The 20,034-nt window shown below is 37.5% G+C and overlaps 1 protein-coding gene across 1 annotated transcript in view; it reads right to left on the reverse strand.

The window, feature by feature from the left end:
• Window positions 1-20,034, reverse strand: part of WNK3 (WNK lysine deficient protein kinase 3) — a 262,648-nt gene that overhangs the window by 193,118 nt on the left and 49,496 nt on the right. The window contains exons 3-6 of the mRNA XM_003802721.2: window positions 12,463-12,683; window positions 11,602-11,759; window positions 5,913-6,001; window positions 1,634-1,853 (exon numbers count right to left, since the gene is read on the reverse strand). Coding sequence (XP_003802769.1) covers window positions 1,634-1,853; window positions 5,913-6,001; window positions 11,602-11,759; window positions 12,463-12,683 — 688 coding nt within the window. The remainder of the gene's footprint in view (window positions 1-1,633; window positions 1,854-5,912; window positions 6,002-11,601; window positions 11,760-12,462; window positions 12,684-20,034) is intronic.

Raw genomic sequence — 20,034 nt, forward strand, 5'->3', positions numbered from 1 at the left:
AAAAAAAAAAAAAAAAAAAAAAAATTACAACCTAAAATGCTTTAGCTAGCCAAAAAATTAATAAAAAAAAAAAAAAAAAAAAAATTACAACCTAAAATGCTTTAGCTAGCCAAATGACTGATTAAATACAAGTATAAAAAAGACATTTTCATACATGCGAGTTTTAAAGAATTTATCTTCCACACGCCTTTTCAGAAGAAACTAGCAAAGGAAACATGCCACTGAAATGAAACACTAAGCCATAAAAAGAAAGGACATGGGATTTAGGAAATATGAGATTCAAAACAGAAGTGAATGAAGTCTAGGAAGATAATAAAGAGAAATACCAGGGTAGTGGTTTTACAACAGATGCTCAAGGTAATCATTATAGATTAGAACAGTATAACCAAACCAGACAGGCAGACATGTTAAAGGCTAGCATCTACAAGATCCCCCCTATCATTGCCCCATCTTTCCTTTTACACTAAGATCAGAATGTCCAGGTGAGCCCGGATCAGATGGTCTATACTTGGCTGGTCTTGACCACATGGTGCTGCAGCTCCTGCACACCCCTCCTAAAAGCACCTTGCCTGGAGTTGAGTGTGGGCATGCATTTCACTTGCCAGAAGTTACTTGTTATGATCCATTATTGAGGGTGTGGCTGGTCACAGGAAGATGAGAAACAAAGAGGTAGAGCAGCACACTCCCTATCAAACTACATGGTTATAAGACAACTAATTTCTGGTGTGCAGAATAGCCCTGCTGGTCCCCTGACTGTGCTGGACCATGGGTTTATTTCCCTAGACTCACTCATAACCTTACTCCGACTTCCTCAAAAGCAGCACTTATAAACCTGTAGGGAAACCAAAGCCAGAGTATAACCAAGAGATTCTCTTCAGCTTATCCTCTCCTGCTACTATTCACCTAATCATACCAACTTTACCCCTTCTGTAACCATCTAGGTGTGTGCTTGTCATGTAAGATTTCAAAATAAAACAATATATTACTTAGGTAAACTATAATGAAAACAAAGAAATGGATAACACAAAAGTCAGAGTAGATACTACTTGTGGTGATAAGGAAGGAAAATGCAACTAGGAGGGGCACGTGTGTGGCTTCTTAGGTATTGGTAATATTTTATTTCTTAAAATACATAGTGTTTTATTATTCTTTATAATGTGCATACAAACTCAATATCCTGTTGTAGACATAACATTTGACAATAATTCAATATATTTATTTATTTTTATTATTATTATTTTTTTTAGACAGAGTCTTACTCTGCCACCCTGTCACAGGTAAAGTGCCATGGTGTCATCATAGCTCACAGAAACCTCAAACTCTTGGGCTCAAGGGATCCTCTTGCCTCAGCCTTCTGAGTAGCTGGGACTGCAGTTATGCACCACTACGCCCAGTTAGATTTTTTGTTTTTAGTAGAGACATGGTTTTGCTCTTGCTCAGGCTGATCTCAAACTCCTGAGCTCAAGCCATACAACCACCTCACCCTCCCAGAGTGCTAGCATTACAGGCATGAGCCACTGTGCTCAGCCTTTAAATTTTTTAAAAAGAAGAAAATGAGAAGAAAGCCATGAGGGGGAAGATGTTAATCCTGATACTACAAGGGATAGGGGGAACATGAATAGGATTTACCTACCATTTCATATGCCACTTCCTCAGGTGCATCTGTTTCTAAATTGAAGCTGAATTCAATAGCTTCATTGTCTTTGTGTTTGCCTTTTAATTTTTTGGGGTCTTCAACCCAGAGTCTTAAAGCCAAGGATGAATTTGAGCAATCTTCTTCTTCTGCTAACTCAACTCTCAGTCCTGTATCCTCAGCGAAAAATGCGTGGTTTAGTAGGTCCCTGATAGACAACCTAATAATCAAAATACACATCTAGTTATCAATTATTCCAGTCATAACCAAGATGCAGATCCTCTAATAAAAATTAATCATGCAAATGCAACAATCTTATTTTAAATTTTCTATTAATTAAATCATTAATCTGCCTTGTTATAAAAGCAAATCTTATACCCCACTTATTACCAGGGATACAAAGAAATATCAAGTAACGTGAACATATAGTGACATAAATTCAACATTATTACCAGTAACATATCTACATAATGATGTTTAACATACACAAAAGTATGCCTAGAGAGAGTTAGAGATGTATATGTACTATAATACATGTTCTATGGTTTGATGAGCTTCCTGAAGCCACTTGCTTAAGTTACTCAAACTGAAACAACAGATTCTCAGCAAAGGAAAATAAAAATTCTTATATATAAACTCTAAAGTAAATAAATTCTAACTTTTTAGGCCAGGTGCAGTGGTTCACACATGTAATCCTTGCACTCTGGGAGGCCAAGGTTGTTATATTGCTTGAGCTCAGGAGTTCAAGACCAGCCTGAGGAAGAGTGAGACCCCATCTCTACTAAAAATGAAAAGCTGAGGCAAGACAATTTCTTAAGCCCAAGAGTTCGCGATTGCTATGAGCTACGATACTACAGCACTCTACCCAGGGCAACAGAGTGAAACACTGTCTCAAAAAAAGAAAAAATAAATTCTAACCTTTTTACAAAGCATTACAATAGAAGTCATTGACTCCATTAACAATAATCTAGTCAGTATACAGGGTGGACATAAAGTTCACGGGCAGTTTAAAGTAGTTTAACGTAGTAAATCTCACACAAACTTTATGTCCATCCTGTACTTTACAACTTAGATAATACCATGGGTGAAGCTAATGTGGTTTGGCAAAATCAGTGGTTTTCTTAGTATTTAACTCTGGTGTGAGGCCAGAGTATATAATGGATACAATCCTAGCCTAATATCAGGGATCAACCATCTCTGAACAGACACAAAGGACACAGCTTCAAAATATTTTACAAGATATATAAGTTAATTTATTTTACTAACTTTTAAAACAGATACACAATATTTAATATGTTTGTATTACAGGGTAGGGTAAGCTGAAACTGATATAATCCATAATGTCCACATAGAGTATCCCTCTCATATTACCTACACAGAAAAAGCATAGAGACAGCAGGGTATCCTGCAAATTGAATATTTTCAACCCTTAACATTGTAAATGAATGAAAGGCAAATATTTAACTAAGACAGTGTCATAAAAATAAGCTTGCTCCAACTAATTAGTTTTAAGTCTAAAGTGAGACTCATTTAAGGAGAGACAACAACCAATTTCTGTCCTCTTCCTCTCAATGAAAATTTTGTTTAAGTACTTTTTACTGAGGAAAAATTATAACCATAATTACAGCAATGGAAGAAGATACCATTTATTGACTACTTATTACTGTTAGGTATTTTATATACACTCATTACCCTTTTAGTCATCAAAATAATATCTATTTTAAGTGGTACAAAGGATACCGGGGACTTAGATGGGGTAGGATGGGAGGGAAATGAGGGAAAAACTACATATGGGTACAGGTACACTAAAAACCCAGACATCACTACTACATAATTCATCATGTAACCAAAAACCACTTGTACCTCTTATACCTCTACATCTATCAAAATAAAAATTAAATAAACAATTATACATACTTTAAAAATAACACCTATTTTGAGGAACTAAGTAACTTGCTCAAGATCATACTGTGAGTCCAAATTTGACTCTCAGTTTGCTTTTTCCAATATACTAATATGCCATTAATCCTTTTGAATATTTCAATGGTCTTTAGTAAGAGATCATAGTTGAAAGCCTGTAACCATCAGAATCCAAGTTAAAATAGCTACACAGAAATTTTAGCCTCATTTTTAAAAGTATACCTAAACTCCTATAACTTAACAACAAAAAACCCAATTAAAAATAGGCAGAAGGTTTGAATAGCCATTTCTCCAAAGATATACAAGTAGCCAATAAGCATATGAAAAAGGTATTCTAGGGCTGGGCGCAGTAGCTCACGCCTGTAATCCTAGCACTCTGGAAAGCCAACAGGGTGGACTGCCTGAGCTCACAGGTTCGAGACCAGCCTGAGCCAGAGCAAGACCTTATCTCTAAAAATAGACAGGGATTGTGCTCTGTCTGGAGCTACTCTTCCCAGCCACTAGGGAGGCTAAGACAAGAGAATTGCTCGAGCCCAAGAGTTTGAGGTGACAAAGTGAGTCTCAAAAAAAAAAAAAAAATGAAAAACGTATTCTACATCATTGGGAAATGCAAATAAAAACCATGATAAAAAATAAAAAATAAATTTTTAAAAATCACAATGAGATACCACTTTACACTAATTCAGATGGATAGTATCAAAAAACAGGAAATAACGAGTGTTGGTATGAAGACGTTGAGAAACTGGAACCTTCATACATTGCTATCAGGAATCCCAAATGGTACAGCTGCTGTGGGAAAAGTTTAGTGGTTCCTCATAAAGTTAAATATATTACCATGTGATCTAGCAATTCCATTCCTAGGTATACACCTAAAAGAATCAAAAGAAGGGCCAGGCATTGTGGTGGGTGCCTGTAGCCCCAGCTACTTGGGAGGCTGAGGCAAGAGAATTGCTTAAGCGTAAGAGTTTGAGGTTGCTGGGACCTGTGATGCCAGAGCACTCTCCGGAGGCCCACATAGTGAGACTGTCCCTCCCCACCCCCCAAAAAAAGAAGGTACTTAAACAGATACTTGTAGGCCAAAATCCATGCAGCATTATTCACAAAAGCCAAAAGATGGAAGTAACTGAAATGTCTACTGACAGGTGAATATGTAAACAGAAAGTGGTATATACATACAATGGGATGTTATTCAGCCTTAAAAAGGAAATAGATATATGCTACAGCACAGATCAACCTCAAAAATGCTATGCTAAATAAAATAAGCCAGCAACAAAAGATAAATATGGTTTGACTCCAAACACTCCTGCTTACAATAGGCAAATTCATAGAGATAGAAAATAGAATATGGTTTACCAGGGGCTAGAAAGAGTTATTGTTTAATTGGTAGAGATTTTCTGTCTGGAAAGATGAAAAATACTGGAGAGGAACTGTGGTGATAGTTATACAACAATATGAATGTACTTAATACCACTGAATTGTACACTTAAAAACAGCCTATATGGTAAAGCTTAGGTTATGCATAGTGTACCAATATTTTTTAAAAAATACTTAGATATTGCCTGTCTGTACAAACATGAAGAATGTTCTGTAAAAATGCTATAATTTAACATGACTTGCTTTGCTGTCTTTGTATATTCTCAGATATACAACACTAAACCTATATAGTAAACTAATAAAAATAGGGAGGATTGATGAAATGCTAGTGGAAATAATTGATACAAAGGATGAATTACCTTTATTAATTATCAATAAGGAGGTAAAAACTAAAACATGAACCTACCAATTCAAGTCAGCAGTTGTCCAAAGTTCAAATTAAAGGTTAGTAAAAGTTAAGACTAAAAAAAAAAAAAGTTAAGACTAAAGGCACCTGTCCATAAGACAAACACAAATTGTGATAGGAATAAATATAGAAAGCTATTTGTTTTTTTTCCATATTGTGTAAATCTTTTTTTTTTTATTGTTGGGTAGAAAGCTATTTCTTAAACAAAAAAATCCACATTAGCTTTATCATGATACAAAGGTATATGATTGAATAAAAAATTTCTTCTATTCTTAATTTTTAGGAGCAAATTAACCTGTGAGGGCCTATTGACTATTAAGCTGATGGTTAAAAGTGATTAAAACTTGTCACAACACACACAGATGAACACAACCCAAATGTCAGTTCAAGAAATATTCAGCACACGATATCAAAATCTAAAAAGATAGCAAACAACATACACTTCACTCTAGACAGTATGGTTTGGCTTCCACTCAAATATCATACTCAGTATGATTCAAAGGTCAGAAAATCACCCACTTCAAGATAAGAGAAAAAACACATCCATCAATTATGTCACTACACTACACTTATACCCACCTTTCAGATTTGTTTTGACGAATACATCCTTCAATAATTTCTTTCACTTCAGGATCAGTGACTTTATGAAAGCTGGCTGGTTTTATGCCCTGGGAGAAAAAAAGTAGTTTCTGGTTGCTTAATGAAAGCAATTGAAAGCAATTGAAAGCCCAAGTCAACATGAAACTTACTTATCATCTTTAGTAACTAAAGCATATTTAAGTTTTAAACAAACAAAAGAAAACATACATATATATATATGTATATACACACACAGACACACACACACACACAGTACATGTTTTATAACTTTTCTGACAAGGATTTTTCATACTTCTACAAATAACTATAAAAATATAAATAATCTAAATCTCCAACAGTAGAGGCAAATTATACACATTATGTTTTATAATATATGATAATATTATACAGAAACTAAAAATCTCCTTAGAGTAATGAATGACATGAAGAATAATCACAATGTAATACTAAGTAGGGAAAACAGCAGAATCTCAAAATGTACATACAGTATCAATTCCAATAAGAAAATAAGTACTTTTTATAATCAAAAATAATGATTTTTTTAGACGGTCTCACTCTGTTGCCCTGAGGCATCATAGCTCACAGTAACCTCAAACACTTGGGCTCAAGGGATCCTCTTGCTTCAGCCTCCTGAGCAGCTGGGACTATACGCATCCTCCACAATGCCTGTTTATTTTTAGACACAGGGTCTTACTCTTCTTCAGACTGGTCTAAAACTTCTGAGTTCAGAAGCCTCCTCGGCTTCTTAGAGTGCTAGGATGACAGGCATAAGCCACTTAGGCATGTCCCAGGTGTGCCCAGCCTGAGATATAATGATTTTTAAACTTTTGAAAATTTAAAATAACAGCTTCTCTATTCCCATTCAATATATTTAAAAGTCTCCTAGAGTAGCTAGAATGAGCAATCAACAGATATGTATGTATGTATATATGTTTATGTATATATGAATATATATGCACATATATAAAAATTTGAGAAATCTATATTATTTTTATCCATAAGCAATACTAAATATTAAGAAAAACTACCTCAAATTATCGGGTTCTAGAAATTCAATAACAAATAAACAAGGTCCAGACAAATCAAAATGTTCCTATGATAACTGTGTTAGCTACCTTAATTTATTTTACATTCTTTTTTTTTGAGACAGAGTTTCACACTGTCACCCTCAGTAGAGTGCCATGACGTGACAGCTCACAGCAGCCTCAAATTTTTGGGCTCAAGCGATTCTCTTGCCTCGGCCTCCCAAGTAGCTGGGACTACAGGTGCCCACCACACTGCCCAAGTATTTTTAGAGACAGGGTCTTGCTCTGGCTCAGGCTGGTCTCAAACCTGTGAGCTCAGGCAATCCACCCACATTGGCTTCCCAGAGTGCTAATTACAGGCATGAGCCACCTCACCCGGCCTTATTTTACTTTCCATAAGTGTTAGATTGTACAAAACCAATCTAAGAAAGATCATTATAGTCATTTAATAGAAAATTTTAAACTAAGCTAGAAGCAGAAGGGTATAATGGAAAGAATAATTATTATGGAATGAGATAGTATAAGACCTAATTCTAGGCCTTTCATACTACAACATAGGACACAGAATCAGAGGGCCCAGTATCATATACTAGTTAAATCTAGTAATATTTGGAGTTAATTTGGACCCCTCCAAATCAAGAAGCTTTAAGATAGATGGAAATCTGAATTGTGATAGATTTTTGTGATAACACAAAATAATAAAGTCATTTTTCAAAAATTAGACTTATATTATTCTACTCATAGAAAAAGCCTTCTTTGACCTTTCCACTGATCTCTTGCTCATTTCCCATCTCTGGGTAATTATTAGATTTCTCTGTTCCAAAGTGAAATATTTGGGGAGCTATAACTTACAAAATCCATTTCTATTGATGGCCCTTTAAAGGCCAAAATTAAAGACATTCTAGCCCTATCTGCTTTTTCTGGGATCTTAATAGAAATTTTCAAACATATTTGAAAGTAGACTACATGTATAATGAAGCTCCACGTAACCATTATCTGCTTCAACAACAATCAACATTTTTCCAACCTTTTCTCAAGATATCTACACTCACAACTTTTGTATCCCAGAATATTTTAACCTCAGGCATCATATCTTTTTGCTCATAAATTTTCCAGTTTATACCTCTAATAGATAAACATTTTTAAAAATTATGTCATTATCTGTCCTAAAATAATCATCACTAATTGCTTAATATCATCTAATACTCAGTCCACACTCAGATTTTCAAAACTGTCTCCATGTCTTTTTATAGCTGATTTGATCAAACCAGGATCTAAATAAGTTCTATGCATTACATGTAAGGCGCACTGGAGCTGGCTCATACTAGTTTGCCAGGTATTATATTTTCTGGAATTTTGCAAGTCAATTGTTAAACATGGCCATTTAAAAAATAAAATTATATAAACTGACAATTATATTAAAAGCCAAGATAATTCATACTGAAACAACACTATTTCACCACATTTTATTATTTATGCATATGAGGTTATTCACAGCTACGGTATCTGTATTATAGAAATACCATACAAACTGTGTACAATTGCACGTCTCTTCCCAATTCTGCATTCAGTAAAGTCACATTGGTAACCTTAAATCAGCCATGGTGGGAGGATTTAAACCACAAAAATGAGCAATACAGTAGAACCTCCACAGTTAACTACCTTCTTAAGTTGATCTAATTTTCAAAGAACAGACTCATATGAATCACATGTACTAAGACTTAGTTCCTTATGTTGACACTTCCATATGTTGACCAATTTGTTATAGTCCCTTGGGTGGTCAACTTATAGAGGTTCTACTGTACTATAAATGAGCACTTTTTCTTTTCTTTTTTCTTTTTGCCGTTTTTTTGGCTGGGGCTGGGTTTGAACCCGCCACCTTTGTATATGGGGCTGGCACCCTACTCCTTTGAGCCACAGGTGCCGCCTGAGCACTTTTTCTTTTTTGCAGAGAATCAGTTATTAAACATTTACCAGATCACCATTACCCTTAAGTCTCTTATAGTCTAAGAAAGCCTCCTTCTCTTTTTCTTTCACAAAATTGATTAGTTAGAGAAACAGAGCATTTATCCTATAGAATGCCCCACATTCTGGAGTATGGCCTCATTTCTTATTGTCACCTTATACAAACCTGTAGAGCAGTGATTTTCAACCAGTGTGCCATGAGAGGACCTTAAGCATGCTGCAAAAAATTCTAAATATCATTACTTAAATTATTTTCAAAAGAAGTTCAAAGCACGGTAAGTATATCATTTAACTCTTTTTAACAACATAATTTAAGTGTCCCCACGGAAGTTTAGTTACAGGTTCAAGTAAGCCGTGATATAAAAAAGGTTGAAAAACACTGCTCTATGGTCAGACAGACTTGGGTTTAAAATTCCCCATTACAAGTAGCTGTGGGAAGCTGGGCATGACAGTTGTCATGATTTTCAGTGTGATTATCTGTAAACTGAAGACTTTACCTACCTTGTAGAGATTCAAACATTAAAGCATGTGGTATACAGTATACATTAAAAAATAATGACTCCTCACACCTTCCAGAATAATTATTATAAAAAGATGAAAGATAACAAGTACTAGTAAGGATGCAGAGAAAAGGGAACTCCTGTATACTGTTAATAGAAATATAAATTTGTACAGCCATCATGGAAAATGTTATGGAGTTTCCTAAAAAAAAAAACTAAAAATAGGACTACCATAATAATTCCACATTGGGGTATATACCCAAAGGAATTGAAATCAATATGTTGAAGAGATATCTGCACTCCCATGTTCATTGCAGCATTTATTCACAAAAGCCAAGATATGGGAAAAACTTAAGTATCCATCAATGGATGAATGGATAAAGATAATATGGTATATAGACACAATGGAATACTATATTCAGGCTTTAAAACAGAAGGAAATTCTACCATCTATGACAACATGGATCAACCTAGAGAACATTATGTTAAGTGAAATAAGCCAGACAGAAAGAGACAGCACTGCATGATCTCACATATATACAGACTCTTAAAATGTCAAACTCACAGAAGTCAAAAGTAAAATGATGGTTACCAGAGGCCAGAGGTAAGAGAAGGTAATAGGGAATTGTTGCTCAAAGGGTATAAGTTGCAGTTATATAGGAGGAAGAAGTTTAGAGATCACTATATAGCAATATTATGGTCAATAATAATATATATTTCAAAATAACTTAGTAAATTTCAAATAGTTCACCACAAAAAAAAAAAATAAGTGAGGTTACAGATAATGTTAATTACCTTGATTTAATCATTCCACATTGTATGCATGTATCAAAACACCACACTATACCTCATAAAGTTATACAATTACAATGTGTTAATTAAAAAAAATATTAATAAGGCTGGGTGCAGTAGGTCATGTCTGTAATCCCAGCACTTCGGGAGGTCAAGGTAGGAGGCCAAGAATTCAAGACCAGCTTTGGCAACACAGCAAGATCTTATCCCTACAAAAAGATAATAAAAAATTAGCTAGTCACAGTGGCGCATACCTATACTCCCAGCTACTTAAGAGTCTGAGAGAAAAGGATCACTTCTGAGCCCTGGAGGTTGCAGTGAGCTCTGATCATGCCACTGCACTCCAGCCTGGGTGACAGAGTAAGACTTGTGTCAAAATAAATAAAAATAATATTAATGGGCCAGGTGCAGTGGCTCATGCCTATAATCCTACCACTCTGGGACGCCAGGTGGGAGCATCTCTTGAGCTCAGGACTTTGAGACTAGCCTGAGCAAGAGTGAGATCCCCAAGTCTATTAAAAATGGAAAAATTACCCGGGTGTTGTGGCAGGCACCTGTAGTCCCAGCTACTCAGGAGGGTGAAGCAAGAGGATGGCTTGAACCCAGGGGATGTGAGGCTGCTGTTGAGCTAGGCTGAGGCCATGACACTCTAGCCCTGGTGACAGAGTGAGACTCAGTCTCAAAAACAAACACACACACACACACACACACACACACACACACAAACCAGTACTTATTAACATTAGCTGCCTGAAACACTCTCAACAATCTCTTTCATGATCTACCTTGACCCACCCAACTGGATATGAAGTAGTCTTCCTTCAAATACTTCACTTCTACCTTTCTTATATCCCTTTATTATACTCTCATCCTCTTATTTTATAGCTATTAATGAACTTCAACTGTCCCCTACTAGAAATGAACACTTCTTATTTATCTTTGCATTACTTGCAATTTCTAACACACGCAAAAAAAATTACTCATAGCAAGGACCCAAATATTGTATCAGTTGAACTGTATTTTGAAGGCCCCTTCATAATCAGGCTTTTAGAACCACAAAAAATCTTCAAAACCATTTAGCAAATCTCTATTACTCAGCTTTGAAAAACAAAATCTGCCTAATAAATATCTAAAATTTCTTTACAAACAAATGGATATGGATGACATATCTGTTCATTTACCCAAAGATACTAATACAGAGCATTTTATATGACCCCAATAAACTATAGGTATATAATATAAATACAAAGTTCATTTCATTACAATTGTTAAATTGAGCATGATTATACAGAACTAAACCAAAATAAGGTTTGCCTAAGTGAACATTACTAATTTCAACATGGAATGTAACAATTTATAAAGTAAAAACAATAAAGTTATACCTACACTAGTTACTTTACGATATATCTGAGCTGCATTCTGACACTCAGAATAAGGGTATTCTGAAGTAGCCATTTCCAGCATACACATTCCAAAAGCATAGACATCTACAGATTCATCATAATGCTCTTCATACATCTCTGGTGCCATAAACTCAGGAGTCCCTACAAAATAACATCACAACCACATTTTTATTGAGGAGAAAAATATCAACAAGATCACATTCTTTTTCCCATAAAGATTACCTGTGTTAATTTCTACACAGGCAATTCTTAAGTATATAAGCAAATTTATAAGTATAAAATTTGTTGAGTACTTGCTATATCTATGTGAAGCTCTTAACGAATTTCCTTAACTTTCTCCACTGATAAAAGTACAATTTGTAATGCTCAAGATTAGATAATGATTAATAAAATGTTTTTATTTCTATCCCTTTTATCCCTTCAAATTTTTCTAAATTAACTTAGTACAATTCCTTAAGTCCTCATAACTATTCAATAATCATAAATATATCTCCACAAAAAATACACTATGATGTCTCAGAAATAAGTCAATATGTAATAGATATTTCAAAGCAAATTCACAGTCTAGGCCAGGAATTGGCAAACTTTTCTATAAAGGGCCAAATAGCAAATATTTTAGGCATTGCACTCCATATGGTCTCTGTCACACTACTTAACTCTGCTACTGTAGAGCAAAAGTAGCCATAGACAGTCAGTAAATGGCTGGGTGTGGCTATGTTCCATTAAAATTTGTTTCACAAAATAAGCCATGACCCAGATTTCACCTACGTTCATAGTTGCTCTAGACCTAAACAATTGAAAAATCTCTCTTTACCCAACCAGTGAACTGTAAATTGTTAATCACCAATGACACTCTTAGCAAATGATGTACGCATTAAGGTGGCCAGTCCTAGATCACCAATCTTCACAGATCCTGTAGGTCCCGTGATAAAAATATTGTCACATTTCAGATCCCGATGAATAATAGGGGGAGTCCTAGTGTGCAAGAACTGCAACCCCTTCAAAATTTGCCTGCACCAGCTTCTTAAGACCTTCGGTTTCATGACTTTAAATCGTTTTAAGTACCTGTACAAAGAAACAAAAGACCACATGTAAATAAACATGCCCAGCTTATTGTATGAACATTACTAGGGTCAATCACATAATTGATAATTTATGAACTATGATTGCCATCACTAAGTTGCTTTCTATTGTCTGTTATAGCAAATCTAAAACCAAAAGTTATCCTTCCAAGGGTAGCATTTTTAATATAAAAAAAGAAATCAGGGGGCAGAGGCAACATGGCCAACTGGAGCCAGCTTCCACAGAGGCTCCAATCCAGAAGGAGAGTTAAAGGACGAAGTTCAGCAAGTAAGCTGATGGTATGGAGCTGAGCCAAGATAGAATGTTGAAAAACACACATCAACCCTGCTGAGGCAAGCTGTGACCACAAGGAAACAAATAATAGGTACAAAATCCATCACCAAGCGGATGAGAGTCCCTTCCCCCATGAGAACATAGTTTCTACAAACAAGCAGGAAGAGTTAAGGTATCCTCCTATTTTATCCCATGGAAGAGACCCTCTAAAAAACAGAACTCCTTCCCCAGAGGGGACCTACCAGTGTGCCATGGCACTCTCCCACCAGGCATAAACTGTATAAAACTGTATATATTCTCTATCTGCAATTCTGAACTCCCAGCACTCCCCTCCACTCTCACCCTGAGGTCTGGAAGCCTGTCCCCCATGGAGTTCAGATTCTTGGGCAATTTATCAAGAGGCGTGGACAGAGTGTGGGCTACTGCAGATCTGTGCTGCTTCTGCGGCACAGGAGTAAAGAGAAGACAGTGAACTGAGGGAACCGTATGGGAGATGGAGAGGTGGTGCCCTGTGGCAGAGAGCAGCAGCAGAAGCAGCAGCAACAATAGGGCTGAAACCCCTGGTGTATTTTAGAGAGACACTCTCTGCCTCTCTGGGAAACCAGAGAAGCCGGGCATCTTCTCTGGTGGCAGCCACTGGCAGAACAGATCTGAAATGGAAACGCAGGCCCCGTGAATAAAGAGTATGCCTGAGGCGGTATCTGCCTGGAAGAGAGGGGTACGGAGACTAGAATTCGTGTACACAGACAGCATACTCCCAGGGTGGGGCTGAATCAGAAGGACAGCTTTAGTGAGCTTAAGAAGCACCCGGCCCCTGAAGGATCATAGCTGAGACAAAAGCAGGCAGGCAGAGGCAGGAACTGAGAGTTGAGTGTGAGCTATAACATCACCAGCCCAACACATAGAGCAGCAGAGAAAGACACGCCAGCTCCGGGCAGCAGCACAGATGGGGCTCAGTCCTAGATTCTGTAAAGTCGAACAGTACCAGGTCCGCAGGGGAATATAGCCAGGATAGAAAGAAATTCTGCAAAAATATAAGTGTCAGCAACATCAATGAGGGGCAAGGCTGGAACTGAGTGAACCCACCCAACTTACACTAAGCACCCAAGGTTGTCAGGCCTCAGCTCCCCCTGGCGGATAGTTGCAGAAAACGGCAGCCTGGCCAAAGAGACATAGATCTCCCTGTGACTCAGACAGGCGCAAACCCATGGAGCATCTGCTCATAAGAGAGAACTGGGTCACAGCCCTGCATGCTTACCAGTGACTGGATGTGACAGAGGAGGGAGGTGGGTAAGGAGGCATCAACCTTCCCACACTAATTTATTTGCTGGGTGGATCCTTCTAACTCCACAGAATACCAGAATGAGTCATACTCGAGCTGTCAGCAGACCCCTGCCATCTAGTTGCCAAGGACCTTTGGAACGCTCACACCTGAGACCAGGTGCTGACTGGAACAAGTGATTTGTATCTCTTGAACTTAGCAAATCACCCGAGGACTATCCTAAGTGGTACCCTGGGTGTGTGATTGTGGAAAGGTTTGATTTTCCTTTTCCAGTTGTTGCCTGTTGGGGGCGGGGTGACTTAATTGCTGGTATGTCTCCACAGCTGAGACTTCTATGCAGAGTACCTGATTCACTGGAGTAGGACAGAGACCAGCTGAAAACAAGACAGAGCCACCTAGCCCTAACACACCAAGCAAGTCCCCAGTGTCTCCGGTTGTAGCACTGTATGGGTTCTTTGCATAACTTTAGGGGGAAAAGTACAGACACCAGTCCCAGCTCTTGGGCAAAGGGCTGGTTAATACTACTCCAGGAGCACCTTATCTGCTCATCTAGCCAAAAGGCGTAAAATAATCATGGGGTGGAATCAGTAGAAAAACTCTGATAACGTGAATAACCACAGTAGATCAACTCTCCCAAGAAATGACATGGTGGACACAACAGAAGATCCCATTCATAAACAAATGGCTGAGAAGTCAGAAATTGAATTCAGAATTTGGATTGCGAATAAGAGTAATAGAATGGAGGTAAAGTTGGAATGAGAAATTCAAGGAACATTTCAAAAGTTGTCTCAAGAATTCAAAGACAAAATCACCAAAGATTTTAACACATTGAGGCAAGAACTTGCACCCCTCAAAAATCTGAGAAATATAGTAGAATCCCTCAGTAATAGAATGGGGAAGGCAGAAGAAAAGATTTCAGACATTGAAGAAAAAGCTTTTGAACGCTCCCAAATGCTCAAAAAGGAAGAGAAGTGAAGAACAAAAATGGATTATTCTCTCAGAGATGATCAGGATAATTTGAAGAAACTAATATTTGCCTTATAGGAATTCCTGAAGGTGATGAGGTTGCTTCAAAAGGCCCAGATGCTTACTCAAAGACATAATGGAAGAGAACTTCCCAAACGTGGCAAGAGATTCTGAAATTCAGATAGCAGACAGTTTCACAACCCCAACGAGACTCAAGTGAAACAAAGCATCTCCCATACACATTATAATTAACTCCACCAAAGTTAATATGAAGGAGAAAATTCTGCAAGCAGTCAGACATAAGAAAACCATAACCCACAAGGGGAAGAATATGAGAACGACTGCTGATCTCTCAGCTGAAACCTTTCAGGCTAGGAGAGGGTAGTCATCGACTTTTAATCTCCTAAAACAAAACAACTTTCAACCCAGGATCCTGTATCCAGCTAAACTGAGTTTCATTTATGATGGAGAAATTAAATACATTAATGACGTTCATATGTTGAAGAAATTTGCAATAACCAAACCAGCTCTCCAGAATATTCTCAGGCCTACACTCCTTAATGACCGGCACAATCCTCCACCACAAAAGTAAACTCACTCAGAAACTTTGATCAAATTCCAACTTTCAAAGTGGCAAAAGGAATAAAAATGTCCACTGGACTTTTGAAACACTCGATACCCAAAATTCTACCGGGCTTATCAATATTTTCAATTAATGTGAATGGCTTAAATTGTCCTCTAAAGAGGCACAGGATCGCTGTCTGGATACAAAACTCAGGCCAAAAAAAAAAAAAAAACCTCAGGCCAAATATCTGCTGAATACAAGAATCCCATCTTACCTTTAAAGATAAACATAGACTCAGGGTGAAGGGATGCTCATCTATACTTCAGGCAAATAGAAATCAAAAGAAAAAAAACAGGTATTGCAATTTTATTCGCAGATACAATAGGCTTTAAACCAACCAATGTAAGGAAAGATAACGATGGTCACTTCATATTTGTTAAGGGCAACACTCAACATGATAAGATTTCAATTATTCAGATTTATGTACCCAACCAGAATGCACATCAATTTATAAGAGAGACGCTAACCAATATGAGCAACTTGATTGCCTCCAGCACCATAATAGTCAAAGATTTTAACACTCCTTTGGCAGTGTTGGATGGATCCTCCAATAAGAAGCTAAGCAAGGAGCGCAGCCACTTGGAAATCTTCTATGCCGTAAGCTCCCGACCGATGAATAAAGCCCTTCCTCTTATCAACATGGTGTTTGGGTGCTCTTTCTCTCTGATGGGCCTTGTCTTCCTGCAACATTTTTTGTTCCCTGACCAGGAAGGGTGATCACCCTTGGAGAGACCATGCACCTGGTAGCTGCTGCCAATCCTCTGGACACCCACGTGGGGGGCCCTGATTGGCCTGGGAGATGTGAACCACTGAGTGCGCCAGGGAGGCAGTTTGGCCTCCCTGTATGGATGCCTCGACTGGGCAGAGAAAGGACCCCTTTGGTGGGTCTTCTAGGAGTCAAACACTGGGAGGAACTGGCATGCAGGAACAAGTAACTACACAGGGAGATGTCTAAGCTAAGGTAGTATCCATTTGGGGCCCTCTACAATTTTAATGGAAGAGGAGCATGATCACCTCCTTGGGTGTTAGATCACTGGCAAGTCTGTTGAGAGGTGTGTGAGAGTGTGTGGATGTGATGTGACTAAGAGAATTCCAAAAGTGGAGTTGGATCTCCCATCACAGGGCCTAGGGGAGTGTTGGTTTGCCTCCTATGGCTAAGTGGCAGCTCGAGTGGGAAATTGCGGCTGCCCAGGTTAAGAAATAGATAACAATAGGTGAGGTCTCCCCCTCATTCACAAGGTGAAACAAATGTGTAAGTGTGCCCTTCTTCCCTGCTTGAACTTTGCCCCCTGGCTATTCTGAGGGAACTGTAAGTTCCAGGTTTTCCGCTTTCTGTCTTTGGTGGTGGCCATGTGGGTCTAGGGGGAAAAAGAAAAGACATTAGAAAGGATTTTGTAGTTTTGTTACTAGAATTTTTTCAGTGAGTTTTTGGTCTCAGGAATTTGAGAATTGAGCCCGCAGGCTTAATCAGTGATAAAACGGGATTTTGTTGGACTGAGGGGCATGCAGAAGGAGTAAAGAGTGCCAGAGCTATTGGCAGAGGGGCCATGCCTTGGAAAGTGTTCCTGTTCAGGCAGTCTGGTGAGCTCTGGATGGCCCTTGAAAATCTGGAGGAGAGAGTGTAAATCTCATGAGAAATGGGGTTGTATCCATATCAGTAACAGGTCTCCAGGGTCAACAGCCTCAGAAAGGGGGGAGGAGGCCCAGGTCAGAGGTTTCCTGCATGAGTCCAGATATTTCAGTCAGGACTTGGTAGATGGAAAAATACCTTTACAAACTGAATGGGTGTTCTGGGAAATGAATGAATGCAGCCCCTCACCTTGGACAAGTTTATTAGTTCTTTGCTGCAGTTTTTGTCTGGGGAGAGGATGTAGGGTGTATGCTCCTTAGTCTGGGTGGAGCCAGCCAAAAGGTTTCAGGCTGCTTTGTTCATGACCTGGCTGGGACTCAGAGGGTTTGTACCTGGAGATGGGAGTCTGATATCTGAGCTCACCTAAGCCTGAAAAATGGGGGTTCCCTGACCACCTCTGAGTGGGAAAATCCTATATCAATGTTACATCTCATAAAATGTCTCTCATTTGTAAAATATAATAATTTGGTTGTTTAAATTGTTGGGGAAACTGAGTCTTTGACAAAGGATAAGATTCTTGCTTTTTAAACCTTCTAATTATGAGTTTGGCCAAGTGAATAGGTGACTTCATAGTAAACTGCGATTCTGTTTTGTGGGAAGTGAATTTTTGAGAGTAAAAGAAATTAGACAGAAAGGAGAATGGCATGGTATAAAGAATCTTGTATGATAAATTTTGTCCTGAAACAGAATGGTTATGTAAGAAAGTGAAAGGCAGGGCAAAAGTTAAAGAAGATTTAGAATGTTTGTAGATTGTCTGTGTAGGTTAAGTGAAGCTAATAAAAGAGAATTTGTGAAAGAATTTACATGTGATCCAGTTGACTATGTATTTCCTTTAAAATCTTTTGGCATGTAATCTTATTTGAACCAATGTTTTAGGCCTTTGATATTTGACAAACCTTACAAAAACACAATTCTAAATTTGGTCTTTTTGAAATATTAAGACCACTGTAAGACATAGAAAATCAAATTGAACTTATTCGATTTATTAAAAATGTATAGGGTACATTGTCAAATATGAAATGGTGATTAATTTTGTATCGACTATGATTATATATATGTTCCAATATTGTAAGGCATTGGTCTATCCTAACATATAAGACATTGGTCTGTCCTAACATATATTGTCAGTAATAATTTTAATTCATCTAAAAGGAAAGTATTTCTACATAACTGGCTGAGTCTGAAGTTTATCCTAAAAGAAAAAAGAAACATTAAGAAAGGCTGACAAATTCTCCCAAATTCAAATTCCTGATATCTTTGGAAATTGAGTACCTTCGGGCTAAAAGCAAATTTTTAGAACTTTCATTGGAAAGTTAACATGTCTATGAGTATTGCTAACCTAACTTCAAACAGAGCAGAAATCAGTTATGTGGAACTAGGCTAGTTTGTTATGGCTTTTTGTTCGAAATATTATTGGTTCTTTCTGTGTTCTATTTTCCAGAAATCCAGAAAATAATTCTCTGTCTTTTGAGCTATTTATAGCTTTTCAAACAATGTATGTACTTATGAGCAAAGTTTGAAACATGTATTTTTCCCTCTCCTTGATTTCTACAGAATTTGGAAGGCATTTATATTCTTAACTTCTGACAATACAGTTATTTCCATAAGTTCAATAAGAATCTGCTTTGTTCTACAGGACATGATGAAGGCACTGGTTATTTTACCAAGGCTTTGGATGAAATAGCATTTCCAGAGGTGTCCAGACTGCGTTAAGGTATTAAGGTTGACTTTATAAGGCCAATAAAAAAGCCCTTTGGAAAACTGGCCAGATACCCATCAGTAACCTATCCTGATCTGTGGTAAGTAATGAAGGTTTCTTGCTGACAGGTCTGGGAATTGAAATGTACTTGGGGACCACAAGAGAAGAGGAATTTACTCAGTGCATATAGGTATCTAATAGCACAGATGAAACCTGGGCTTATGAAAGGCTTTTATGAAAGGTCCAGCCTGAAAATTCCTTATAAAAGGTTCCAGCAAAGCCAAAGAGTCTAGATGGCTAATAATTATTCTCACTGCACTTTATGCAAATACTCAGAATACTGAAAGTACAGTTTATTTTGGCAACTGAGTTGGTTCTACAATAATTTGTCTTTAGTAAAGAGATAAATTGGAGAGAGAGAAAAATAATTCAAAGGAAAAAAAAAGGCTGTGGCCCACCTGTATTACATCCCAGCCTTGTCTGCACTGTCAACTCATAAAATGAGTCATAACTGTTGTAATAAATTGAAATGTTAAATGGGACTAAGAGACTAGTCAAAGAGTGTGGTGTGAGTGTACATCTCCAGAGAGAGAACTTGGGTGTAAATGGTGAACAAGCAAGGAAAGTCCACTCCACTGACTACCATGTTGAAGGACTAAAAAGGGATTTGTAGGTGACTACAACCAAATGAGTTTTATCCCAGGATCTCAGGCTGGTTCAACATACATAAATCTATAAATGTAATTCATCACATAAATAAACTAAAAAACAAAGACCATATGATTCTCTCAATTGATGCAGAAAAAGCTTCTGATAACATTCAGCATCCTTTCATGATCAGAAAACTTAAGAAAATTG

Source organism: Otolemur garnettii, unplaced genomic scaffold, assembly GCF_000181295.1.
Source record: "Otolemur garnettii isolate 467f Iridium unplaced genomic scaffold, OtoGar3 scaffold00256, whole genome shotgun sequence".
NCBI lineage: Eukaryota > Metazoa > Chordata > Mammalia > Primates > Galagidae > Otolemur > Otolemur garnettii.